At 42.7% G+C, this 27,957-nt stretch overlaps 1 protein-coding gene across 2 annotated transcripts in view; it reads right to left on the minus strand.

Moving 5' to 3' along the window:
- LOC135222003 (SID1 transmembrane family member 2-like) overlaps positions 1-27,957 on the minus strand; it is a 180,884-nt gene that overhangs the window by 107,932 nt on the left and 44,995 nt on the right. For both annotated transcript variants that reach the window (XM_064260113.1, XM_064260112.1), the window contains exons 5-7: positions 17,540-17,693; positions 7,217-7,382; positions 6,926-7,082 (exon numbers count right to left, since the gene is read on the minus strand). In XM_064260113.1, the coding sequence (XP_064116183.1) occupies positions 6,926-7,082; positions 7,217-7,382; positions 17,540-17,693 (477 nt within the window). The remainder of the gene's footprint in view (positions 1-6,925; positions 7,083-7,216; positions 7,383-17,539; positions 17,694-27,957) is intronic.

Consider the following 27,957-nt stretch of genomic DNA (forward strand, 5'->3'; position numbering starts at 1 on the left):
ACACTGGCAGTGGTGCATCCACTATTTCACGCATGATGCTAATAAATTGAATTTAACCCCATTACCAACAAGGAAACGCTTAGCAAATTATGATAAAGCTGAAATGCAAGTGTACGGTGAAATAAATTGTGATGTTTCTTTTAAAGGCCAAATGGTCCAGGGACAAAAGTTTTTTGTTGTAGATAATGATTTAAATTTAGCAGGCAGGTCTTTGATGAAGAAATTGAAATACCAGTGGGTACAAATTGATAATGTGTGTGATGATAAATTTAAAGGTCCTCTTATTACCCCAAGTAGTGCATCTAGGCCTAAGCTTGATTGTGTAAAAATGTTCAATGAGTATCAGGTGGTGGAAGGATCACCCATTACAAATTATGAATGTCAATTAATGTTAAAAGAAATGCTGTGCCTAAGTATTTTAAAGCTAGATCTGTTCCTTATCATTATAAATGTAAAATTGAGAATAGTTTGAAAGAACTAGAAAGTAAAAATATAGTGAGCAAGGTCGAGCATGCTGGAGATTGGGCCAGTCCTATTGTTCCTGTAATGAAGCCTAATGGTGAAATAAGGATTTGTGTAGATTGTAAGTATCTCAATACCCAAACCAGTGTTAATACCTTCCCATTACCGAGATTAGATGATATTTTGGCAAATGTAGGTTCTTGTCAGTATATTTCGAAATTGGATTTGAAAAATGCATATTTACAGGTATCTGTGAGTGAAAATTCTCAACAATATTTGATTAGAATACTCATTTGGGATTATATAAGTTTCATAGATTGCCTTTTGGGTTGTCGTCAGCACCAGGTATATTTCAGAGGTTTATCTCTGAATTATTGGCAAATATTGAGGTGTTCATGTATTTTTAGATGACATATTGATTGTCGGAGCTACCAAGGAGGAACATGACAAGAGTTTATGTAAGGTTTTATCAATTTTGTTTCAACAGAGAAAATGTTAAATTGAATAAAGATAAATGTATTATTGGTTCTAGGGAAGTACCTTATTTAGGATACATTTTAAGTTGTGATGGAATTAAACCTGACCCAAAGAAAATAGAGGCAATTTTGGAAGCTCCAACCCCTCACTCTGTTCAGTCTTTAAAATCATTTTTGGGGCTATGTACTTATTACAATAGGTTTGTACCTCAGTTCAGCTCTATTTTATGTCCTTTATATAATTTAACCCAAAAGAATGTGGAGTTTCATTGGGCAGCAGTTCATGAAGAAGCTTTTCAGAGTATTAAGGAAGCTTTGGGAAGAGCTGATATTTTGGATAATTTTAACCCCAATGCTACCATGATTTTAGAAGTTGATGCTAGCCCTGAAGGAGTGGGAGCTGTTCTTAAGCAAGAATATAAGGATAGAATTTCTACTATTTCTTTCAAAAGTAGAAAAATTATCTAATGCTGAGTGTAATTATTCTCAAATTGATAGAGAGGCTCTATCCATTATTTTTGGAGTCAAGAAGTTTTCTGATTATCTTTTGGGTAGGAAGTTCGTTATCAGGACGGACCATAAACCCTTGACTCATCTATTTAACCCATAGTAAGTCTATTCCACAATTATCTAATGCTCGTATTCAAAGGTGGGCTTTATTTCTATCAGGTTTTGATTTTAAATTGAACACATTAAGGGAGTGCATAATACAGTGGCAGATGCTCTTAGTAGGCTACCATTGTGTAGAGATGATGCTGATTTTCATGTACCAGGAGAATATGTAAATTTGATTAATATTTTGGATAAGAATTCTTTTGATGTTACAATGGTAAAAGAATGTATAGAAAGAGACACTGTTTTATGCAGAGTACGAGATTATGTAAGGAAGGGGTTCCCCAAGGAAAAGGTGATGGAAATTTGTATGTTACCTTTCTATAAATTGAGAAGTGATCTTTCTTTGCATGACAATGTATTACTCTATAGGAATCGTATTTTGGTTCCTGAGATGTTGAGAAAGCGTGTTATGAAAATGCTTCACGAGGGCCACCAGGGTATTGTTGCCATGAAAGCTGAAGCAAGGTCTTTTGTATATTGGCCCAACATGGACCAAGATTTAGAACAAATAACTTCAACTGTGCATTATGCATAACAAATCTCAAACATAAGGGCATTTCACCTTTATCTTGGCCGTCAGTAGATAGACCTTGGTCCCGCTTGCATGTAGATTATTGTGGACCCATTGACAACATGCAATATTTGATTATTATTGATTCCTTTTCTAAATTTATTGATGTCTATGCTTGCAAGAATATAACTTCAGAGGGTACCATACAATGTTTAAGGTCATGTTTTGCTAATTATGGTATTCCTGACACAATTGTATCTGATAATGCAACTTGTTTTATGTCTAGGGAGACTCAGAATTTCTTTCAGAAAAATGGTGTTAGACATTGTTCAGGAGCACCATATAATCCAAGTACAAACGGGCTTGCAGAACGGGCTGTCCGAATATTCAAAACTAATTTCAAAAAGTTTGATTGTAATTTGCCTGTAAAAACCAGAATGGCCAAATTTTTGTATACCTATAGACGTACAGTACAGTCTTCTACTGGCTGCTCTCCAGTTGAATTATTGTTTGGAAGGAAATTTAAGGGTCCATTAGATGTTATAATGCCTAAACAAAGAGATGAGTGTTATGTTCATGAGTCTAAATTCAGAGTTGGCGATGCAGTATATGCCAAGAATTTGGTAAAGGACCAGAATGGGTGGAAGCTAAGATTATCAAAGTTCTTGGTGAAAGAAATTATTTGGTTTCTGTAGAGGTTAATGGTATTTTGACTTGGAAGCGTCACCTTTCACAGTTATTTGAGAGAAAAATGTATAATACTAGAGTAACTGATGAACCGTCACTATTAGAAGATACAATGATTCCTTATGTTCCTGTAGTTTCTTCTCCCCGTAATGTACAAGGATTAGAAGAAACAAATAACACTATTCAGAACTCGGGTATGATTTGTAATCCCAATGTAGAAGTAGTAGGATCAGAGAACAGTAATTGTGATACTGGTGCCATTGTAAGAAAATCTACCAGAGTAAGTAAGAAACCTAGGAGACTCATTGAACAAATTTAAATTTTTGTCTGTTAACCTAAGGGGGGAGGAGTGTAATGTATTGAGAAACACTACTCTCTCATTCTACTATGTTGAACCTTCTGGGAGTTGTTGTAGAAATCTCCCGCCATCCACGAACTGGGAAGCCAGCATAAGCATGGGTCTCCTTACTTGTAATTGATATACCATAATAAAGTACGTGAATGACCACCCTGTCTTCTTAGGACCTAAGTACTAAAGGACAAGAATGCAACACTCTCGCAAGTAAGGACCTTACTTCCGCGTGGAGCCGTCACATGCTCCATCGATCTTACAGACGCATACTATCATATCCCTATAGCCAGGCACTTCCGCCCATTCCTAGGATTCAGGCTAGGAAATCAAACATTCTCATTCAAAGTGATGCCCTTCGGTCTGAATGTAGCCCCCAGGGTATTCACAAAAATAGCAGAAGTGGTTGTACAACAATTGAGAGCTCAGGGAATCATGGTAGCAGCATACCTCGACGATTGGTTGATCTGGGCACCAACAGTCGAGGAATGTCTCAAAGCCACCAAAAAGGTAGTTCACTTTCTGGAACATCTGGGGTTCCAGATAAACAAAACGAAATCCAGACTTACCCCGGAGTCTCGTTTTCAGTGGCTAGGAATCCAATGGGATTTGTCTTCCCACAATCTGTCAATTCCAGTGGCCAAACGGAAGGAAATAGCAAAATCTGTCAGGCAATTTCTCAAATGCAAACACACTTCAAGGAGAAACCAGGAGAGAATCCTAGGGTCCCTTCAGTTTGCTTCGGTAACAGATATCCTCCTGAAGGCAAGGCTGAAAGATTTAAATCGAATTTGGCGATCAAGAGCAAACACCAAATCTCGAGACAAGTTGTCAGTAATCCCACAGATCCTCCGCAATCAACTTCGTCCTTGGTCAAAAGTAAAGAACTTAGCCAAGAAGGTACCCCTTCAATATCCCCTTCCAGTGTTAACCATTCACACGGACGCCTCCCTGTCCGGGTGGGGGGGATACTCCCAGTTCAAACAGGTTCAGGGGACTTGGTCAGTTCAATTTCGCCAGCTCCACATAAACGTTCTGGAAGCAATGGCAGTATTTCTTACCTTGAAGAGACTGCTTCCCCCGAAGAAGTCTCATCTAAGGCTAGTTTTGGACAGTGCAGTGGTAGTTCATTGCATCAACAGAGGAGGGTCCAAATCCAAGCATGTGAATCATGTCATGATAGCCATCTTTGCCTTAGCAAACAAACACAAATGGCATCTGTCTGCCACTCACCTGGCAGGAGTAAGAAATGTGATAGCAGACGCTCTGTCCCGGTCAGTTCCTCTGGAATCAGAATGGTCTCTAGACGGCAGGTCATTCCAGTGGATAAGCCTGAGAGTCCCAGGTCTCCAAGTGGATCTCTTCGCCTCACAAGCGAACCACAAGCTCCCTTGCTATGTGGCCCCCAACCTGGACCCTCTGGCTTATGCCACGGACGCCCTGTCATTGGACTGGAATCAGTGGAGGAGAATTTATGTTTTTCCTCCAGTGAATTTTCTCTTGAAAGTCCTAAGCAAACTAAGGTCTTTCAAAGGGATAGTAGCTCTGATTGCACCGGACTGGCCCAAGAGCAACTGGTATCCTCTTCTTCTGGAATTGGGCCTCCGACCTCAACGGATCCCCAATCCCAAGCTATCACAATCAGTACAAATGAGGACTGTGTTCGCTTCCTCAGGAATTCTCCAGACCCTAACTTTATGGACTTCATGAAGTTTGCGGCTAATAAAGATGCTAATATTGATCCACAGAATATTCTCTTCCTAGAATCAGATAAGAGAGAGTCAACCATTAGACAATATGACTCAGCTGTTAAAAATTAGCATCTTTCTTGAAAGAATCGAACACTACAACCATGACAGTTAATCTGGCTATATCCTTTTTCAGATCCTTGTTTGAAAAAGGTTTAGCAGCTAGCACTATTACCACTCATAAATCGGCTTTGAGGAAAATCTTCCAAGTAGGTTTTCAGATAGATCTGACTGAATCTTATTTCACATCTATCCCTAAAGCCTGTGCTAGACTTAGACCTTCCCAAAGGCCTACTACAGTTTCATGGCTTTTAAATGATGTCCTCAAACTAGCTTCAGATACTGACAACTCATCTTGTACATTCATAATGCTCCTGAGGAAGACATTATTCTTATTAAGCTTAGCCTTCAGGGAGCTGTTAGAATTTCAGAACTGTCGGCTCTATCCAGGGATGCGGGTCATGTGGAATTCCTCCCATCAGGAGAAGTTCTACTTGCTCCGGATCGTAGCTTTTTAGCCAAAAATGAGGATCCTCTTGCAAGGTGGGCCCCTTGGAAAGTTATCCCACTTCCCCAGGATCCTTCTCTCTGCCCAGTATCAACTCTTAGAGCCTTTCTATCTCGTACTTCTTCAAGATCCTCAGGTGCTCTCTTCATGAGAGAAAAAGGTGGTACTTTGTCAGTAAAAGGTATTAGGCAACAAATCCTTTACTTCATTAAACAAGCCAATCCTGAGTCATTTCCAAAAGCACATGATATCAGGGGAGTAGCCACCTCAATTAATTATTTTCAACATATGAACTTTGAGGATCTTAAAAAGTATACTGGATGGAAATCCCCGACAGTCTTTAAACGCCATTATCTAAAGTCCTTGGAATCTTTTAAAGTTTTCAGCAGTAGCAGCGGGAAACATTGTTTCCCCTGATACTGTATAGTAGTCGTAGTATAGATCCAGGTCTCCTTTCTACCTACAGCATCCAACATGCCTCACCCTATCGCCATGCTACTCGGATATCCTAGCCTTAGCCGCTGAATCATATAGTGGATTGTCCCTTATTTTTTTTGCTAGGGACATCCACACTTGTACTGATAGTGTACTTCAGTGTACCTACCCTTATTTTTATGCTAGGGTAGGACACAATGTGTTTGTATATTTTACCACACTTGTACTAATGGTGTACTTCAGTGTACCTACCCTTATTTTTATGCTAGGGTAGGACACAATGTGTTTGTATATTTTGTAAATATTTTCAAGTAAATCCCTTTTAGTTTATATTACATGCATCACTGTAATTTACTATAATTACCATTTAAGTACTTTAAGATTACTAACGTTCTGTTATTTTACTGTTTAATATAAGTTAGTTTAAGTGCTTAGTTTGTATGCTGTAATTGATTTACTTATATTATATCCATCATTTTACACTGCCTTTCATTTGTTCCTTTTTTCCCATCTTGTCTGTTTCTCTGGTACTCTTTCATAGGCCGACACGAGCTGAGCCCAGAAAAGGGATTTTGACGAAGGAAAAATCTATTTCTGGGTGATTGGCTCGTGTCGCCCTATGAAACCCCCCCTTTATTGTTTTCCCCCCCTTGCAGGACAAGATGTTTTTAAATTAAGGATGTCCGCTAGGGGCGCTGCTGTCCGTGGCGTCCTCTAGTAGTAGTAGTAGCGACTGCATCGCCCGTTGGTATCAGCTCTCTCTTGGGGGGATTCTGATTGGAAGTTCTAATTGGTGATTGTCTCGTGGTAGTGTTCCCCACTCGCCCCTATTACCATACCGACACTTCTTTTTAAGAGTGAGCGAGTCAGTTTTACTGACATTTTCTTAATTTTGTTTTTCTCTGGTAATTTTAGATTAATTTTACCTAGAAAGAATGATATTAAGGATCCTTTCATAGGGCGACACGAGCCAATCACCCAGAAATAGATTTTTCCTTCGTCAAAATCCCTTTTTTCAAACATGATCTACCTTGAAAGGCTTGATTTGATAACTTATTCTTCATGATGAAAGCAAATGAAATGAAAAGTAAGTAAATTAACAATACAAAGAGGTGGTCACTTGCACAGACTTACCTATCAATGCATTTAAGAGTCACTAAAGCAATACCAAAAATCATCCCAACAGTCAAGGTTCCAGTAGCAAAGAAAATGTACCATGTGGCCCCAATGGAGGCGTGATTAAAAACTTCAAATTGCACAGTCTTGGAACGTGAAGAATGGTTGCTCATATCTGTTAAATATCAATAATTTTTCTTAGTACTTAGGCAAACAATACACCAGTATCAGTCAACAGCTAATTCTGTAAGGTTACCAAGTATATCTTTCAATTAATGCCCAAACCAACATGAAATGTACAGTACTCACTTTCAGTTGTTAGAGTGCAGCGATCATCATCAGGCAGAGGCCACATAATCATATGAATGCCATCAGGGTAGTCAGTTCTACTTGCTACCATTGCTGCTCTGGTAGTGAATGTCTGAAACCGACCACTACCAGCCCGCAGACCAGACTCATCCGTGACCACAGGACACTGAGGAATTATAATCATATCTGACATTTACTTCATACTTACACATGCCTTGCTATTGTGTATATTCTCCATCAAGTCATGTTAATTCAATGAATGTACTTTACTGCAATTTGCCTATAATCTGCCTTGAACAGCAGATACATAATATGAAAGGTGCATGGACATAAGGGTGAGAAGAATTTACCAAGTGCCATGGCTTTCCCCTATACGGGATTCACATAACATGGGGAGTGTTGGGAACATTCATGGGTGGGATAAAAGTAGTGTTGACAAACCACTTACTACTAAAATTTATTTCCTTATTATTTCTATTATCACTATTACGTTGGATTGTTCTGATTTTTTACTCAAGTACCAACTGACATATGTACTCTCAATATTCATTGGAAATCCATAAAATTCTCCTTTGTCTAGGGTGTATAACTAGATTTATCATATTCACTACATCATTTATACAATCAATTTTCATCTCTTTGATAGTATGGCTGGTGCTTGTCTTCAAAGGAGCTACTCTTACAGTCCCATGATGTTTCAAAAGACAAGACTAACCAGTAACAAAGAATTCTCTCATAGCTGGTCTTACCCAGAATAATGCCTTTAATTTAACAGATAGATTGAATATAAAGGACTCAAAGCAAGAGGGATCTTTCCCTTGCCTACAGTGATTACATGATTTTCCCTTCATCCTTCTCCCACAGATGTGATAGCAGTGCACTTGCCCAAAACATTCATGACCCAATGGCAGTAATTAGGAGCAAGGACATTTTGCCACCTGTAAATTTCTTTTGTATGCTCCTTTGAGGGTGAACAATGGCTACACTAACAAAAAACAGGTTTTGACGAAGGAAAACATTTTTGGTAGCTGCTGTGAATCCTCAAACCCACCAACTTTCTTTGACAAAAAGGCATGAGACATTGTGTTGTTTTTCTTTCACAAATCTGGAGAGTATCAATGGATATTTTGACCAAACTATTTACTGCTCACATCTGAAGAAGGATGAAGGGAAACCCAGGTAATGGCTGTAAGCAAGGAAAAGAACCCACTTGCCTGGGTTATCTTATACTCAATTACTGTGTCAAATCAAGGCACTATTCTAGCCAAGATAACTGTGAGAGAATTCTTTGATGCTGGTTGGTCTGCCTTATGGAGCCCTTGGGGTGAACTACAGAAGTAACTCCTTTACAGAATAACAGCGGCTACCAAAAATACATTTCTGGGCTCAGCTCGTGTCGCTGCGCGAAATATCCTTTAATCTATTATTTCTAGGGTAAATGTACTAACACATACCAGAGAATAAATAAAATAAAGAAAAAGGTCAGTATAACTGACTCGCTCACCCTCCAAGAGGGTGTCGGTATGAACACTAGGCGAGTGAGACCACTACCACGAGCCAAATACCAATAGAAATCTCCCACAACAAAAACCCTCCATGAGGAGTGCCGACCCACAGAGTGAGCAGCTCGTACTACTACTACTCCATCCCATGCTGCCGACTGCTGCGCCTCTAGTGGCCATCCTTTTCAGTTAGCACCTCACGAGCAGACGTGATATTTTTCTCTCTGTGTTTTTTGTGCCCTTTCGTTGGATTTATCTAGAATGGAGCGTGCAGCTATTGCAGCAGCTAAGTAAGTAACTCAGTAATTTATGGTAGTTTGGTTTTTTCCGGCCCTCGGTCAGTATTTGCCGTTTTTTAGGTATAAATACGTACTCGGGGTCGGAAGCATGCAGCATGGTTCTGCCGCGTGGTGGGTTCGTTCTCGGTCTCCCATACCTAGAACATCCCATTCTCTATGTACGCTCTATATTTATATCCGTTTTTACTATGGGTACTGTCTACTCAGGTTTGGTCATGCATGCATGTCTTTTACCTTATGTAGGCTTCTTCTTTCCAGACCCTAGTCCCGGCTCTTAGTATCGGCCTCTGACTAGCTTTTGAGTGGTTATAGACTTTCCTTCGGTTAGTCGTACACTCCTGGATTTTTTCTCCTACTTTATTGTTTTCTTTCTTTTATTTTATTTTTTTTATTATACCATGTATTTGTTATGGTTAGGTTAGTTGGGCGTCTGGCTTAGCCTAGGTCCTGGCTCCTTGAGCCTATGCTACCGCTCATCAGTTCGGTTGCTTCCCTATAGCATCTCTCTGATCAGTCGGTTTTGGCCCAGTGGGTCTCTATGCTACCGCTTTTCAGTTCAGTTGCTTCCCGATAGCATCTCTCTGATCAGTTGGTTGGTCCTAGGTTTAGTTGTCTTATTTTGCCTTACCGTCTCGTGGTCACTACGCGATCACGAGACAGCCAGACGCCTGCCCAGTCCCCTTCCCCCCTCCTCCCGCTCTTCCATAGAGTCGGGGGAGGGTGGGGCAGTCTGCCCACGCTCGCTCATCATACCCGAGCATGCCTCCCTCTCTCCCCCCAGGCGGAGGGGCCAGGGAGACGGGACAGACCCAGACTGGACGCGACCTCTCCGGCTTCTCGGTCCGGCCCGGTGGTGATGTGATGGGGGGTACTGGCCTTTCCCCCCATCCGTTGCTTCCTTGTCGCTCCGGTTCGCTCGAGCCTGTATGTCTCCTCGCTCTTCCCGACCTTGCTAGGTCTCCTTTCATGATCGGAGTCCTGGCATCCAGCGGGAAGTTGTTTGTCCACCCAGTAGGGTGGACCGGAACATACAGTGGGTCCCTGCTAACCGTACCGTATTGCTGAGTTACTACACTCCGCTACGCACTGGACTTGCTCCGGTTCGTTTGAGTTTTAGGTTTAAGAGTTTTTAGATTAACTATAAGTTTATCTTAAGTACCTTAAACCTCTTCCCCCCTCCCCTACATGTTTTACCGGATTCTCCGGGATTATAGCCTATTCAGGCGGGGCAGGGGGGGGTTATGCTCAAATTTTTTCCGAGCTCCGGCATGCAACGGAGTTCTTCTGTCCTTTAGCCTGTAAGTGTTATTCTTTAAGATACTCATGTGTCTTCCCACTTACAGGCCACCAACTGTGAGCATCCGGGATGCGCCGCCACACTTCAGGACCCATGTGGACACGAAGTTTGCCGGTCCCATGCTCCATGCGCGACTCTGCACGGGGACATCCAGGTCTGGTACCATGAGACGTGTACCATATGTTACGATCTGGTGAGCCAGCTTTTAGAAGGGTGAGTATTCCATCTCCGGTTGCTGCTCCGCTTCTGTTTTAGTGCTTAAGTTTTTATTATCCACTTTAACTTAAGGCATCTAAGTTTAAAGTATTTAATTTAAGTTTTAGTTTAAGTGATTCTAAATCTAACCTACGCCTCTCTTCCAGGCGCCGGCAGTGAAGGATACCGCACTGGCAACCCTGCGGGCCTGGGTCGGCGGTTTTGGGAAGAACGCCGCCAAGGGTATGCCTTACATCTTGGAGAAGCGGTTGGCGCTGTTAATCTTCCCCGGAGGCAAGGCGACAGGATACGTCGACCCAGTAGAGGCGGCCCCTACTATCGCCTTCATCCAACAACAGCTGGCTGCCTCATTAACTGATCAAGACCAGGATATCTCCACAGACGTCGCGACTTTAGATATTAATGTAGAACCTATGGTAGGTGTAGACGACCTGTTGGTCGAGGTAGTAGGGTGGACACCCAAGGGTCACCCTTGGGTGTGACTGTTTCTTCTACTCCTGCAACCTCTCCATCCTTCCAAGGGTTTACAGGTGATGAATTATATACTCCTCCTGACGCTTCGTTAGACCTAAGGTCAAGGGTCAAGCAGTGAAATCCTTGTCTAAGACGTCGTCGTCGTCTAAGAAGTCGACTTCGGCGTCATCCTCCTCACGTAAGTCTCCGGCTGCGAATCCCGGAGCAGACAAGTCTAAAACTTCTAGCTCCGGCTCTAAGTCCTCGAGGAGTAAATCCTCCAGAGAGAGATCTCGCACCCCGGCAGAGTCACCAGTTCCGCTACCCTTGGTTCCGATTCAGAGCCACCCCTCCACCTCCGCAGCAGCTCCGGCCTTGGACTCCAATGCTGGCCTGTTGCAACAGGTGGGCGACCTGGTTGGGTCCCTAAAGAGTAGTATGGAGCAAATGATCTCTCGTCTGTCGGATAGGATTACTTCCCAGGACTCCATTATAGCCGACTGAGAGAAGTCCCTCTAGCCTCTCCTTCACTTTCCAATACGAGTGGAACTCAGCTTCCTCCGTATGACTCGCTACCTCCGTTCTCGATGAACAATCCATGGAGAGTAGCGTCATACGCCCCCTTCCAAGACGGTCTCATTTCCATTACCGGAATTCGGAACTCGAAGGATAGAGGACTTCGAGTTCTTCCCGGTAGACCTCCAGCCTCCGTTCATAGGCTACGCAAGGCTTACAGCTTCAGCCATGGTTCGGGATGATAGGGTGCCTAAGGAGACAGTCCTCTATTCACGAGACCAGGCTCAGAGAGAATGGCTCAGATGTTTAGAGGACATGGATTGTTCCAATACCAGGATACAACCTTTCAAGAGTCCCTTTACCATTTTCACAATGGATGAGAGTACCCCGCTCCCGTTCCTGACAAAGATCGCGAGGTCTACCATCCCAGCGGCCCAGAAGGGGGACCCCATGCCTCAATTGAAGGAAGCAGATCCCACATCTCCGTTGCTCCCCTCAGCCGGAGAATTGTGGGAGGACTTGCCAAACACCTTCTCAGCTGGCAAACTCAACCGGACTGTGCTATGGAGCAGTTTGGTGAAAAGCTACCCAGGCTCCCAGATAGCCTTATTCAGGCTGAATTTGACGCAAAATCGCGACTAGCCAGATCAATTAACTCTATGGCTATGTCCGAGGTAGCAACCATAGCTTATGGCTCAGAACCGCTTTTTAAGCTCATGACCAAAGCACTGACTCAAACGGTACAGTCGGATATGTTTGAGTTTGCCACTGCTAGAACGAATTGTCGGAAGCATGTCCTACAAGAGGCAACCATTCGACATGAACCGAATAGGTTGCTCTCGTCTAACATCTGGGGAGCAGATCTCTTCCCAGAAGCTATGGTGAAGGAAGTTCAGTCAGAGCCTTAAGGACCGTTGGGGCCTTACAGCTAAGAGGAGACAAGACCTAACACCTAAGGGTAAGGGTCGGGGGAAACCTAGGCGCTTCCATCCTTACCAGAAGAAGCAGTCACGCTTTCCTCAGCAAGTTCCAGCGGTGCCCTTAGTGCAAACAGCCCAACCTTCCACCTCTAAGGCTCAATCACAGCCAATTTATGTGATATCCCCTCAACCTCAGCCCTCCACCTCTTACTTCCATCTCTCCAGCTTACAATCAAGCCTTCGAGAGTCAAGCTTCACAGAAGTATGACCGCTCGGGTAAGGGAGGCAGAGGTAAGCGTTCCTTTCGTGGGAGAGGATCGGGAGGCCCCTTTAACAGGGGAAAGCACTTCAGAGGAGGCCGAGGCGGTTACCAGAACCAATGAAGAACTTCAGGTAGGAGGGAGGCTGTTCCACTTTCGCCACCGGTGGAACTTCAGCCAATGGGCTCAGAGCATAGTGTCAAAAGGCCTGGGTTGGAGCTGGTTGACGAACCCACCTCCATCCAGACCTTTCCGTCAACTTCCTTCCAAGGAATTGACAGAGTACGCAGAGGACCTCCTTCAGAAAGGAGCTATAGTGAGAGTCAAGAGATTAAAATTTCAAGGTCGCTTGTTCAGCGTGCCAAAGAAAGGCTCACAAAAAAGAAGAGTAATCTTAGACTTGTCCCGCTTAAACTTAGCCATCCGCTGCGACAAGTTCAAGATGCTCACGATCTCACAGGTGCGGACCCTACTTCCCCTGTGGGGCCGTCACCACCTCTATCGATCTTACAGACGCCTACTATCATATCCCTATTGCAAGACACTTCCGTCCATATCTGGGTTTCAAGATAGGAGACCAGACATTCTCCTTCAAGGTAGTTCCCTTCGGACTCAACGTGGCACCCAGGGTGTTCACGAAACTAGCGGAAGTGGTAGTGCAACAACTCAGATCACAAGGGATTATGGTAGTAGCGTATCTCGACGATGGTTGATCTGGGCGCCAACAGTCGAGGAATGCAACAGAGCCACTCTGAAAGTGATTCAGTTCCTGGAATATCTAGGCTTCAAAATAAACAGGACCAAGTCAAGACTCACTCCAGAGTCAGACTTTCAGTGGCTGGGCATTCAATGGAATCTATCCTCCCATACTCTGTCGATTCCATCAACCAAAAGGAAAGAAATAGCGAAGTCAGTCAAGCAATTTCTAAGTCACAAACTGGCGTCAAGGAGAGCTCAGGAGAGGATCCTGGGTTCTCTCCAGTTTGCATCAGTGACAAACGTCTTAATGAAAGCCAAACTGAAAGACCTAACCAGAATCTGGCGCTCACGAGCAAATGTCAGGTCCAGGGACAAACTATCCTCAGTCCCTCTGATTCTAAAGAATCGACTTCAGCCGTGGGCGAAAGTCAAGAATTTGTCAGTGTCAGTACCCCTTCAGTTCCCTCCACCAGGGATTACTATCCACACAGACGCGTCCTTAAGCGGTTGGGGAGGGTATTCCCAGGCCCAAAAGGTTCAAGGAACTTGGTCACCTCAGTTCAGTCAGTTCCATATAAACGTATTGGAGGCAATGGCAGTGTTCTTGACTAAAAAGGTTGCGCCCACCAAAGTACTCCCACATAAAGCTAGTTCTGGACAGCGCAGTGGTAGTACATTGTATAAACAGAGGAGGCTCCAAGTCACGTCATCTAAATCATGTGATGGTAGCCATCTTCTCCCTGGCAGACAAGTTCAGTTGGCATCTCTCCTCCACTCACATAGCTGGAGTGAGAAACGTCATAGCAGACGCATTATCCCGATCAGTACCCCTAGAGTCGGAATGGTCTCTAGACAACAGTTCGTTCCAATGGATCCTTCAAAGAGTCCCAGGGCTACAGGTGGATCTCTTCGCATCCCAAGCGAATCACAAGCTCCCCTGTTACGTAGCCCCCAACCTGGACCCTCTGGCCTATGCCACGGACGCCCTGGCTCTGGACTGGAACAACTGGAAGAAGATTTATGTCTCTCCTCCAGTGAATCTTCTCATGAAAGTGTTAAACAAACTCAGGACGTTCAAGGGTCAAGTGGCTCTAGTAGCCCCAGACTGGCCGAAGAGCAATTGGTATCCCCTAATTCTGGAGCTGGGCCTTCGTCCTCTTCGGATCCCCAATCCCAGGCTCTCCCAGTCAGTACAAACGAAGACTGTGTTCGCTTCCTCAGGGATTCTCAAAACCCTAACTTTATGGATTTCATGAAGTTTGCGGCAAAAAGAGATGCGAATATTGACCCTCAGAATATTCTCTTCTTGGAATCCGATAAAAGGGATTCAACTTTGAGACAGTATGATGCTGCTGTCAAAAAGTTAGCAATCTTCCTGAGAGAATCTGATATTAGAATCATGACAATTAATTCAGCTATATCCTTTTTCAGATCCTTATTTGAAAAAGGTTTAGCAGCTAGCACGATTACGACAAACAAGTCAGCCTTGAAAAGATATTTCAATTTGGGTTCAACATAGACTTGACGGATTCCTACTTCTCGTCTATTCCTAAGGCATGTGCTAGACTTAGACCTTCTGTAAGGCCTACGTCAGTTTCATGGTTCTTAAACGATGTTCTAAAACTGGCTTCAGAAACCGATAATGACACATGCTCGTTTATAATGCTCTTAAGGAAAACCCTGTTTTTATTAAGCTTAGCTTCAGGAGCAAGAATTTCAGAACTGTCGGCTTTATCCAGAGATCCGGATCATATCCAATTCCTTCCCACAGGGGAAGTACTACTTTCTCCGGAACGTAGCTTTTTAGCAAAGAATGAAGACCCTTTGATGAGGTGGGAACCTTGGAAGGTACTACCCCTTCCACAAGATGTATCTCTTTGCCCAGTTACAACCTTACGAGCCTTTCTGTCCAGGACCTCCTCATCCTCATCGGGTCCCCTCTTTAGGAGGGAAAAAGGTGGAACTTTATCCATTAAAGGCATCAGGCAACAAATCCTGTACTTTATTAAGCAAGCCAATCCTGACTCTTTCCCGAAAGCACATGATGTCAGGGCAGTAGCCACCTCAATTAATTATTTCCAACACATGAACTTCGATGAGTTGAAAAAATATACCGGATGGAAATCGCCGACAGTGTTCAAACGCCATTACCTTAAGTCCTTGGAAGCTCTGAAATTTTCAGCAGTAGCAGCGGGAAACATAGTTTCCCCTGATTCTAGTTAATTTGTAGTAGAAGATTCAGTCCTCCTTTCTACCTGCTTCACCCAACAGTTCGTCTATTCCTACCGTGTTCATTTACATTCACCTGGTGTCTTAGCTGCTTTGATGATGATGTAGTGGGTGCCCCTTATTTTTTGCTAGGGACACTCACAGATGATTATGGATTTTGATCTCATGGATGTTACCCCCTTATTTTTATGCTAGGGGATACATCTCAATTATGATGGTTACGGGTTTTGTATATTAAGTCATATGCATTCCTTACATATTATCATTGTTGTTTAATTTGTTCATTTTTAATTGCTGTTATATATTTTGATACATGCCTTTACACAGATACTATTTTGTTACATGTAAGCCAATTTACCTCTGTACATATGTAATTACCTTATGATAAGAAACATGTTTGGAATTAAGGGTAATTTAAGCATATTTCTATTTTGTATCACTGTGTATTTGTATCTTTTTAGCAATTATACTCTTTTTTTTTTTTTTATATTTACTTTATTTTTTATTGAGACCTATTCTGTTTTATTTTATTTCTTTTGTTACAATCTTGTGCTATTTCTCTGGTACGATTTCGCGCAGCGACACGAGCTGAGCCCAGAAAAGGGATTTTGACGTAAGGAAAAATCTATTTCTGGGCGATTGGCTCGTGTCGCCAGCGAAATCCCACCCTACCCATCCCTTCGCCCAAGATTGTCTGCTAACTTCAGGATGGCCACTAGAGGCGCAGCAGTCGGCAGCATGGGATGGAGTAGTAGTAGTACGAGCTGCTCACTCTGTGGGTCGGCACTCCTCATGGAGGGTTTTTGTTGTGGGAGATTTCTATTGGTATTTGGCTCGTGGTAGTGGTCTCACTCGCCTAGTGTTCATACCGACACCCTCTTGGAGGGTGAGCGAGTCAGTTATACTGACCTTTTTCTTTATTTTATTTATTCTCTGGTATGTGTTAGTACATTTACCCTAGAAATAATAGATTAAAGGATATTTCGCTGGCGACACGAGCCAATCGCCCAGAAATAGATTTTTCCTTACGTCAAAATCCCTTTTTTCCTTAGCCAAAACCTGTTTTTTGTGGTATGTTGATCATTTAACAGCAATCTATTTTCTACTTATAGTGCTAGGCTGGTAGTGCCGAAAATATTCTGTACATTAATCCCTCAGTTATCTGTATTTACATTATCCAAACCTTGACACTATCCAGATGTATCTGAACCCCAGGAACCAAAGATATATGAATATGTCATACTGTATATGTAGATAACTTTCATAAAAACTGAAACACTACTCTCCTGAGGTTGGCAATGTTGGTTGGCTCTAAGGAAGTGTTGATACATTATTTGACAAAGTACGTATATAAAATACTACAGATCGAAAAAGACTTTATTCAAGCAAAAATATGTTTTTTGTAGGTTTCTTCAGGATAAAAGAAAAACAAATGAGTATGCATTTTGCTACTGTGATGAAATGATTATGAAATCCCCTCAAAATAAATAAACACTTACATAAATAAATAAATAAATAAATAAATAAATAAGATGTTAAGTTCAATTTCAATAATTTTATATTCATTGCTGTAACAGAGCAATTATGTTTTAGTAAAGTTTAGATTTTCATTGATCAGTAAATCTTTCATTAAATTCCTATTTCACCGATATATTCCTTCTATAGAGAAAAATTATGGATAATATGTACCATTTGAACATCCCGTATGAAATATGATTTCACTGAATTACAACATCAGTGTGTTTAGGGGTACCTACACTCAGTCTGGAGCCTATTGTGAGATAACGCAGCAATGCCCATTTGTAAGACATTCAGTTCCTTAAACTAGACCAAATTTCCTACCAAAATCATCCATCAAACCCTTTGGCACTAAAAAGTCAAATAAATCGGTGTGGGCTCTTGGACTATTCTCTCACAAGTTGACTTCCTTACCTTTGCATTTTGAAGAGCAAAAATAGCACATACTGTGTCACTATTATTTTTGCTCTCAGCTGATATCAGAACAGAAGTTTGATCTCCAGTCCACTGATACAGTCTATAATCTGGTGAAATTGGTGTTGCTTTCAAAACAGCAAAGTTACCCATCCTGGAAAATACAACTCATAATCAAGAAAAACATTGAAGGGTAAAGTTGTCATTACCACAGTAATGTAAGGTATATATTCAATGAATCAGACACAGGCTTAAGAGTTATTGCAGAAACTAAAAGCGCCATGTGCTCATTTGAACATCTAAAAGGGATTTTGACAAAGGAAAAATCTATTTCTGGGGGAAGACCTGTGTCGCCCGGTGAAATGCTCCTGTAGCACGCATTTCTAGGTATAAATAGATGCTAAATATACCAGAGAAAAAAGCTAAATGGAATGCTGAAGTTATACCCTCAGCTCGAACACCCATAGGGCGTTGGTATAAGCACAGGGGCGAGTGGAGGCCACTACCACAGGTTTTCTGCCAATTAGAAGATTCCCTTCAAAGGCCCTCTCTAGGCAAGTGCCGTTACAAGGACTACAATATCTACCTTCTGCTCGCTACTACTACGATTCACGCCTGATGGCTTCATTCCTGGATTACGCACCCAAGCTTGAACTGGCTACAGGGTGGGGACCAGGAAAAGAGAGGGATGGGTTCACCGGGCAACACAGGTCTTGCCCCAGAAATAGATTTTTCCTTTGTCAAAATCCCTTTTCTGGGCTTGACCTGTGTCGGCCAGTGAAATAGTATCAGAGAATGGCCATACAAGCTTGGAAGATACAAAATCAAAGGATAAAAGGAAAAAATAAAGCTTAAATGTTCTCTTAAGATTAAGTTTTAATAACTAAGGTAAAGTAACAAGAAAAATTAGATGTTCTCTTAAAATTAAGTTTAATAACCAATGTAAAGTAATAAGATACAATGGTAAAACAGGAGGAACAAATATGATCAGATTCATACTATCCTAAGAAAACAACTAGAAAGGAATACAAAAATGACAAATCTAAACTATGTACATGTCCAGCAATGGATTGATAAGCAAACCAGCCCAGAACCAGAGGAAGATAGGTAGGGATTACGAGCGTGGCAGGTAGGAAAGAGTGAGTATCAAGGGAAAATTTTTAGCAGAATAAAAGAGTAGGAAATAGAGTTCTAAGACTCGGCCATCTTAGGGGAGACGATGCTCCCTGCAGCCACTGCTGAAAATTTAAGGGCCTCTAAATTCTTGAGATAGTGGCATCGAAATACTGCCGGAGACTTCCAACCCGTATATTTCTTAAGATCCTCGAAGTTCATATTGTGAAAATAGTTAATTGAGGTAGCCACTGCCCTGATATCATGGACGTGAGGAGCTGAATCCGGATTGGCATGTTTAATAAAATAAAGGATATGTTGTCTAATTCCTTTTAAGGAAATGGTTCCACCCTTCTCTCTAATAAAGAGAGGACCTGAAGACTTTTCAGAAGTTCTGGCCACATAAGATTTTAGTGTGACAATAGGACACAATGATGAGTCCTGTGTGAGAGGTATAATTTTCCATGGAGCCCACCTGTTTTGTGGGTCTTCATTCTTGGCCAAGAATTTCCGATCTGGAGATAGTAGAACTTCACCCGACGGTAGGAAATCAATGTGAATTGGGTCTCTAGAGAGAGCCGACAGTTCAAATATTCTGGCGCCTGAAGCCAGACTCATTAAGAATAATGTTTTCCTGAGAAGGGTTATATATGAGCATGAATCATTATCAGTGTCTTAAGCTAGTTTGAGTACGTCGTTTAAAAACCAGGAGACCGTGTGGGGGCGGTCCACTGGTCTCAGACAGGCACATGCTCGAGGGATAGAAGAGAAGTATGAATCTGTCAAATCAATATTAAAGCCAAGCTGAAAAATCTTCCTTAAGGCAGATTTGGTTGTAGTAATGGCACTGGCAGCTAGACCTTTTTCAAACAGGGTTCTAAAGAATGAAATTGCCAGATTCACAGTCATCTTTTGGGCATCTGATTCTTTTAGAAAGGTGGCCAATTTCTTTACAGAAGAATCATACTGTCTGAGTGTTGACTCTCTTTTATCTGATTCTATGAACAGGATGTTTAGTGGATCGACACTAGCATCCTTTTGAGCAGCAAACTTCAAGAAGTCCATAAAGTTGGGGCATTTAGAATTCTTGAGGAAGCTGACACAGTCTGAGTTTGTACTACTTGAGTCAGTTCTGGACAGGGAATCCGTCTGGGACGGAGATTCAACTCTAGTAGAAGAGGAAACCAATTGCTCTTCGGCCAGTTGGGTGCAACCAATGCTACCTGTCCTGTGAAAGATCGGAGTTTGTGCAGGACTTTCCTCAGGAGGTTTACTGGTGGAAATAGGTAAATTTTCTGCCAACTGTTCCAGTCTATGGACATCGCATCTGTGGCATGAGCTAGAGGGTCCAGGTTGGGAGCCACATAACACGGGAGTTTGTGATTGGACTCCGTGGTGAACAGGTCTACCTGAAGGCCCGGGATTTGATTGCAAATCCAACAGAATGACTTCATGTCCCAGGACCACTCCGACTCCAGCGGAGTCGTTCTGGATAGCGGGTCTACGATGACATTCCGTACTCCTGCCAGGTGAGTAGCTGACAGGTACCAGTGATTTTTCATTGCTAACGAAAAAATCGAATTCATTACATGATTTACTTTGCTCGACTTGGAGCCTCCTCTGTTTATGCAATGAACTATCACTGCACTGTCCGAGACTAATCTTACGTGACTGTTCTTGACTGGAGCCAGACGTTTTAAGGTCAAAAAAATGGCCATTGCTTCTAGGACATTGATGTGGAACTGGCGGAATGTATTCGACAACATTACTTGAACCTTTTTGTACTGGGAGTAGCCCCCAACTGCTCAGAGAGGCGTCCGTGTGGACTATCAGAGATGGTGGGGGAAATTGCAGTGGTACTGACTTGGAGAGACTCCGGGGTTCCGTCCACGGACTGAGTCTTTTCTTCAATATCGGCGGAATCAAAGAGATCTTGTCTGAATTTGTTGTTGGCTCTTTTCCGCCAGACTCGATTGATATCCTTCAGCCTGGCTTTCAACAGGACGTCTGGTATTGAGGCAAACTGAAGAGAACCTAGAATTCTCTCCTGGGTACGACGAGAAGCCTTTTTGTTCCTGAGGAACTGTCTCATAGCCTTCGCTATCTCTCTGCACTTCTTTGATGGGAGAGATAGCTTGTGTGAGGTTAGGTCCCATTGAAAGCGGGACACCGGGATGAGAAGAGACTTTTGCTTGTTTATCTGGAAACCCAGATACTCTAAGAATTCTATTACTTTGGTTGTTGCTTTGCGACACTCCTCGTCGTTGGTTGCCCAAATGAGCCAGTCGTCTAGGTAAGCTACTAACATTACCCCTTGAGATCTTAGTTCTTGCACTACTGTCTCTCCTAGTTTGGTGAATATTCTGTGCGCTATGTTGAGCCCGAATGGCATGACTCTGAATGAGTAAGCTTGTTTTCCTAGTTTGAAGCCTAGGTATGGAGAGAAGTTTCTTGCTATCGGAACATGATAGTAAGCGTCTCTAAGATCTATAGAGGTGGTGACGGCCCCACGGGGAAGTAAGGTCCGCACCTGCCAGACGGTCAGCATGCGGAACTTGTCGCATTGAATGTATGAGTAGAGACGGGACAGGTCGAGAATCACTCTTCGTTTGTCCGAGTCCTTCTTTGGTACACTGAACAGACGTCCTTGAAATTTCAGGCGATTGACTTTCTTTATTACTTTCTTTTGAAGGAGATCTTTGGCATAGTCTAGGTCTGTCGTTGGAGCCTGGTGAAAACTGACTGGTGGAGGAGGCCCTTTCTCCCATTTCCACCCCAGACCTTTCGATACTATGCTGTGGGCCCATGAACTGAAGGTCCAATGGTCCCGAAAGAGATACAGTCTCCCGCCCACCTGCTGGGTCTCACTGGTTGGTTGAGGTCTTACCTCCCCTGCCTCCTCTGAAGCCTCTGCCTCCAGAGCCACCTCTCTGCTGGAAGGCACCTCTGGCTCTGCTACTCCCTGCATGTTTGTTGTAGCCAAGAAATGCTCCTCGTGACTCATAGGAGGCGTTGAAGGCTGGGGAGGCTACTAAAGTGGTTGAAGTCGAAGGTTGCAGAGTCGGTGGACTCTGCACCAGGACAAACTGCTGCTGTGGCTGTGCCTTGGATGTTGAAGGCTTGCCGATCTGGGAGACAGGAACCGCTTGGACGACCGTCTGAGGATGAGAGGACTGATAAGGCTGGTATTTCCAACACAGACTGCTATGTATGGAACTGAAGTTAAAAAGGGAGCGAAAAACCAACGCTAAAGGGATAAGGAAAATTAAATGGTACAAATTAGAGAAGGAAGGGGATAAGAAGAGAAGAGTTTAAGAGGAGGGTTTGGGGAAGATATTGATATAAGGATTGAAGATGTTCAAGAATGGTGGGCACAAAATGCAGCAGTAATAAGAAGGCATGGAAAGGAGCTGCTGGGAGAGACATCTGGTATCATATGAGAAGAAAAGGAGTTGGTGGTGGGATGAAGACATTGAGAAAGTAGTAAAAGATAAGAAGGAGGCAAAGAAAAGATGGGAAGATTCACAGTCTGTGGAAGACAGAGATAGGTTCAGAGAGAAAAACAAGGTGGTGAAAAAGGTGGTAGCCCAAGCTAAAGCAAAGTCATATGATGATGTGTATGATGAGCTGGGGACAAAGGAAGGATTAAAGAAGATGATCAAGCAACCAAAGGCTAGAAATAAGAGCACGAAAGATATTACACATATCAAACAAATAAAAGATCAAGATGATGTAGTACACACTTAGAAAGAAGGAAGACTTTGTGATGAGATGGAAGGAACATTTTGAACAGTTGTTAAATGAAGAAAATAATAGACTACTAAGAGAGGATGGACAAGTGAACATTGGCATGGTAATGAGGTTTTCTATGCAAGAGGTACTAAATACACTGAAGAAGATGAAGAATGGGAAGGCAACCGGACCAGACATGATTCCTGTGGAGGCATGGAAAGCATTAGGAGATGAATGAGTGGATGTACTGTACGATCTTATGATAAAGATCTTTGAACAGGAAAAGTTACCAAATGAGTGGCATGGGAGTATATTGATCCCAATATTTAAAGGGAAAGGCAATGTCCAAGAGTGTGGTAATTATAGGGGTATTAAATTGATCTCCCACACTTTGAAGATACTGGAAAGGATGATAGATGAGAAAAGAAGTACAAATAGGTAAAGAGCAGATGGGATTTATGAAGGGAAGGGGAACAACAGATGGTATATTTTGTCTGCGGCAACTAATGGAGAAATTTACGGAAAAGCAAAGGGACCTACATATGGTATTCATTGACCTTGAAAAGGCTTATGACCAAGTCCCGACACAAGAGGTATGGAGGAGTCTGAGTACAAGTGATTGATACAAGAGATGTACCGAAATGTATTTACCAGAGTGAGGAACAGTGTTGGGGAGACAAGAGGGTTTTGAGGTGGGAGTACGATTACACCATGGGTCGGCTCTGAGCCCATTTATCTTTAACATAGTGATGGAGGAAGTAAGGTTGGTAATATCATGGAACTTATTGTATGCGGATGATATTGTTCTGTGCGCAGAGAGCATGGAAGATCTGGAAATGAAATTGGAAAGATGGAGACAAGTACTAGAGGACAGTGGAATGAGAATAAGTAGATCTAAGACAGAATATATGTGTACCACCACTGTGGGGGATGATAGAGAAAGTATTCAGCTTGGTGGAGAACAAATAAAAAGAGTTGATAAGTTTAAGTATTTGGGATCTTTTGTTAACGCTGGAGGAAGTATGGAAGAAGAAGTAAAACATTGGGTACAGGCAGGCTGGAACAACTGAAGAGCAGCCTCTGGAGTTCTTTGTGACAAGAAAGTACCGCCGAGGTTAAAAGGAAAATTTCACAAGACGGTGGTAAGAACAGCAATGCTGTATGGTACAGAAACAGCAAGCATAAGAAAAACACAGAAGATGGATGTGGCAGAAATGAGAATGTTTAGGTGGACGTCTGGGGTGTCAAGAGAGGATAAGATCAGAAACGACTACATAAGAGGGTCGACTAAGGTGGTGGAAGTATCAAAGAAAGTGCAGGAGGGGAGGCTGAGATGGTATGGTCACCTATTGAGGAGAGATGAGGGCCATGCTGGGAGACATACTATGGGGATGGAGGTTCAAAGAAGAAGAAGAGGGAGACCAAGAAAGAGGTGGAAGGACTGTATGAGAGGAGACTTACAAGAGAAGGGAATGGATGAGGCAGAAGTGCAGGATAGAAATAGATGGAAATGGCTCATCCGAAACAGCGACCCCATACAAAAATGGGAACCAGCTGGGAAGAAGATCATAATATACTGTGCTATTTTCACTTTTGAATGAAATCTGATTTCTGTTCATAGTGACACAGGCGAATTATAGTGGGAACAGCAAAATGTCAGCAATAGTTCGATACGAATACAAATTTGACACTTACGTATATGAAAATTCAAGGAATTTTCCCATGCTAGTTTTAATCAGAAAAAATGCAGTAATTTGCAATAGAATGCATAAATTTCTTACTATTATGTGGTGATAATTAAAACATTAGTTTCAATTACTGAAGGTAACGTTAGAAAATAACGACAATGAATGTAACCTCTTCAAGATCGTCATAAATAGTATTCCAGCACATTATAAGATTGTTCCTATTATGTTCAAAGGTAAAAAATATAGTAATAAATTTAGAGTAAAATAGATTTGAATAACTGCACATTAAGAGATATAAACACAATTACTTTTGTATTGATTTAGAGTAAAGTAGACTTGTATCATTGCACATTGAGAGAGATAAACACAATTACTTTTGTATTAAATCCCATAAGAAAATTATGTTTTCATAATAAAACTAATATATTGTAATACTTACCTGAACACCTGAATTAGCCCTGGTCACTGACCAGCCCGAACTACATCCCCACACATTTTCCCACAAAGTGAGTAGTATATTTAACTGTCAGCGCTACCAACGCTGCAGGTAAAAAATTTGTCTACTGAGTTACCTGAGTTACTGAATTGGCAATGCTGCTGCAAATACCAGACGTCAGAGGCCTACCTCCTCAATTGAGTCATTCACTATCAAAATTGAAGAGGGGAAGAGGTTGGGAATCATTCAGGTGTTCAGGTAAGTATTACAATATTAGTTTTATTATGAAAACTTTACATTGCAATACACTCCCTGAAAACCTGAATTAGCCTAATTAACAACATTTAAATGGAGGTGGGATCAATCTAATTCAGCCCGACCTGACAACGGAACATAAGCAGGTACGTAACTCAATATCAACCCACCATATGTAAAAGTATGTAACCTCACCTAGTTGTATAATTTGTTAGGGAGAATGATTGCGGAGAGAATACCTCAACATAATTACCTCGTATGCGGTATTCTATACCTCTCATGTATGGAGAAAAAAGTGAAACCTCCTATGTGGCTATCTAGCCTCTCAAGAGTTGAAGACGTTCCAACATGACCAGTTGGGATCTACCTACCTTCCAAGACATATGAAAAATGCACTTAAAATGAACCTTGACATAGAGACTGTAAAACCTTAAACTACCACCAACTACCTGAACCCCTAAAGCCCTAGCGAAATGAGAAAAATTATAAAATTGAGTTGGCAACAAGGGGACCTAGCGAGTAGCCCTTCTCAGAAGAAAACTGGATATCCATAAGATAGAAAGCCGTGAAAACCGACACCGACTTCCAAGAAGACACCTCTAAGATCGCTGACACCGAAAAATTCTTTAAGACAGCTGAAGAAGTATCCATCCCCCTGATACTGTGCACCCTTGGACATGAAGAACTAGAAGGCTCCAAAAAGGCTGAAGAACCATCTGACACTTGAGTAATAACCTCTCGCAAGAAGAAACATAGCATTCTTGGAAATTGGGTGAGGTGCACACCTAGGAGAAACAAATAAGGTCCTAGGATAAGGTAGAAGTTTCTCTGTGCTGGACAAATAGACTTTGAGAGCTTGCACTGGACACAGCCACATTTCAGACTTGTTAACTCCTACGAAATCCTCTAATGATGAAACTCTAAATGCTCTCAGAAGGTATTCAATTCTGACTCAGACTTTGCAAATTCTGGCAAATATGAGAGAAAATATCCTGCCCCGAAAAAGATACCATCCTTGCCACTGCCTGAATCTCCCCAATCCTCTTTGCCGTCGTGAGAGTGACTAAAAACAACACTTTCTTGGTTAGCTCTCTTAATGATAACACTTCTAAGGGTTTGAAAGCCGAAGAGCTCAACAGTTTTAACACCGCCGCTAAATCCCACAAGGGGGCCCAAAGCAGAATAACTGGTTGTTCTATCCTAAAGGATCTTAAAAGATTATGTAAAATCCCACTGGTCATAAGTTTTGGCAGGTGAAACCTGAACGTGCTACTGAGCATCGACCTATACCCAGCAATCATTGAAAACGATAAATCATTTTTCTTTCTCAAGAATAAGAGGAAATCTGCCACTTTAGCAATCAAGACGAGAAATGCTATGCCCTTCCTTTCAGCACCAGCTACGGTACATAGCCCACCTAGACCTGGTATAGTTTCCTACAAGATCTTCTCAGGCAGAAAGACAATTGGCGAGCCACTACCTTGAGAGTCCTGAATGACAAGCTGCTCGCCAGACAGTTTCCAGGCAGCTAACTTTAGCACGCGGAGGTTCCGATGGAAGTAATGGAAATGCAGCTGTCTGATGTTGCACCTCTTTCTGCACCATGACCTCTTCCTGCACAAGAGTCCATTTGCCTCCGAGAACTTCTTGTGAACGACTCAACACATTTGCCAGGACATTGAGTTTCCCCACCACAAATTAAGGGATAAGGGAAAAGGGAAACCCTGCAGTCCTTGCACCAACGAGGAAGTCTCTGAGCTACATTGTTTAGCACTGCCGATCTCGTTCCTCCCTCTTTCTTCAGGTATGACACAGCTGTGACATTGTTGGAAAAGAGAGCTACTACCTTGCTGTTTACTTGTTCCGAAAATGAACTTAGCACCTCTTCCACTGCTCTCAACTCTCAAAAATCTATAGACGCCTCTCAATCCAGGTCCCTCCAAAGACTGCTGGCCTGAGTCCTCTGGAGTTGCACCCCACCCCCGATCTGAAGCATCTGTATACAGATGAAAGTCTGGGGGAGGGTAGTCCACTCTTACACCGCTGGTAAGATGATGTTCTTCTGACCACACCCGAAGATCCTTCAGGCAAGAATTGTCCCAGAGTACCACTGCGTTCTCTTCCTGAAAGTCCCAGCAATTCCTGGGACACACCTGCAGAGAACATATCCAGAGACGAGACCCCAGAACTAGCAGTGAGAGGGAGGACATTCTTCCCAAAAAGCTCTTCCACATGCTCACCAGTTGAGCTCTGTCCGACAAGAATATCTCTTGTTGCAGGACCGCAAGAACCCGTTCCTGTGTCGGGAAAACCTTCAAAGGACATGTCTGAATTTCCATCCCCAAATAGGTCTTCAATTGAACTGGAATAAGAGAGCTTTTGTCAAAATTGACATTCCCTAAAATCTGACGTAAGTCCAGTTATTAAGTCCCTCGCCTGTATTACCTTGTCTACAGACGAGGCCTGGACCAACCAATCGTCGAGGTATCTCCTCATCTGAAATCCCCGATGATGTATTATACACATAATAGGTGACATTACCCTCATGAATACCTGAGGTGCTGTGGTCAGACTGAAGCAGAGGACCTTGAACTGGAACATTCCAGTTGGAGCCAAGAAACAAAAGAACCTCCGAGATTCCTGATGAATCAGAACCTGGAGATATGCATCGTTGAAGTCCACTGAAACCATCCAATCGTCTCTCCAAACTGACAGCAGCACTGACTGAGAAGTTTCCATGTGAAACTTCATCGAAACTACCAGTCAGTTGAGACCCAAAAGATCTATAATGGATCTCCAAGACCCTCCCGCTTTTGAGGTAATGAAGACCCTGCTGTAAAATCCCAGAAAGGAGGAGCAGGCTCTCTTACTCCCTTCTCCAACAAGGATTGGATCTCTGTTGCTAACGCTATCCTTTTGATGGAAGATGGGGAATAACTAGGAAAGTAAACCGGAGAGTCGAACAGAGGAAAACGAGAATGAAAAGGGACCCTGCACCCGTTCCTCAACAACTTCACTACCCAACTCTCTGTGCACCACTCCTCCCAGATATTAAAAAAAGGAGCAAGACAACCTCCTACTGGTACCAGCAAGGTAAACATCTCCTATCTCAGAAAACCCTTCTTGGACGATGAAGGCTTCGAAGAAAGGACAGAAGCCGAACCCTTAGAAGCGAAGTGAACCTTCAGCATCTT

This window comes from Macrobrachium nipponense, chromosome 3 (assembly GCF_015104395.2).
Source record: "Macrobrachium nipponense isolate FS-2020 chromosome 3, ASM1510439v2, whole genome shotgun sequence".
Taxonomy (NCBI): Eukaryota; Metazoa; Arthropoda; class Malacostraca; order Decapoda; family Palaemonidae; genus Macrobrachium; species Macrobrachium nipponense.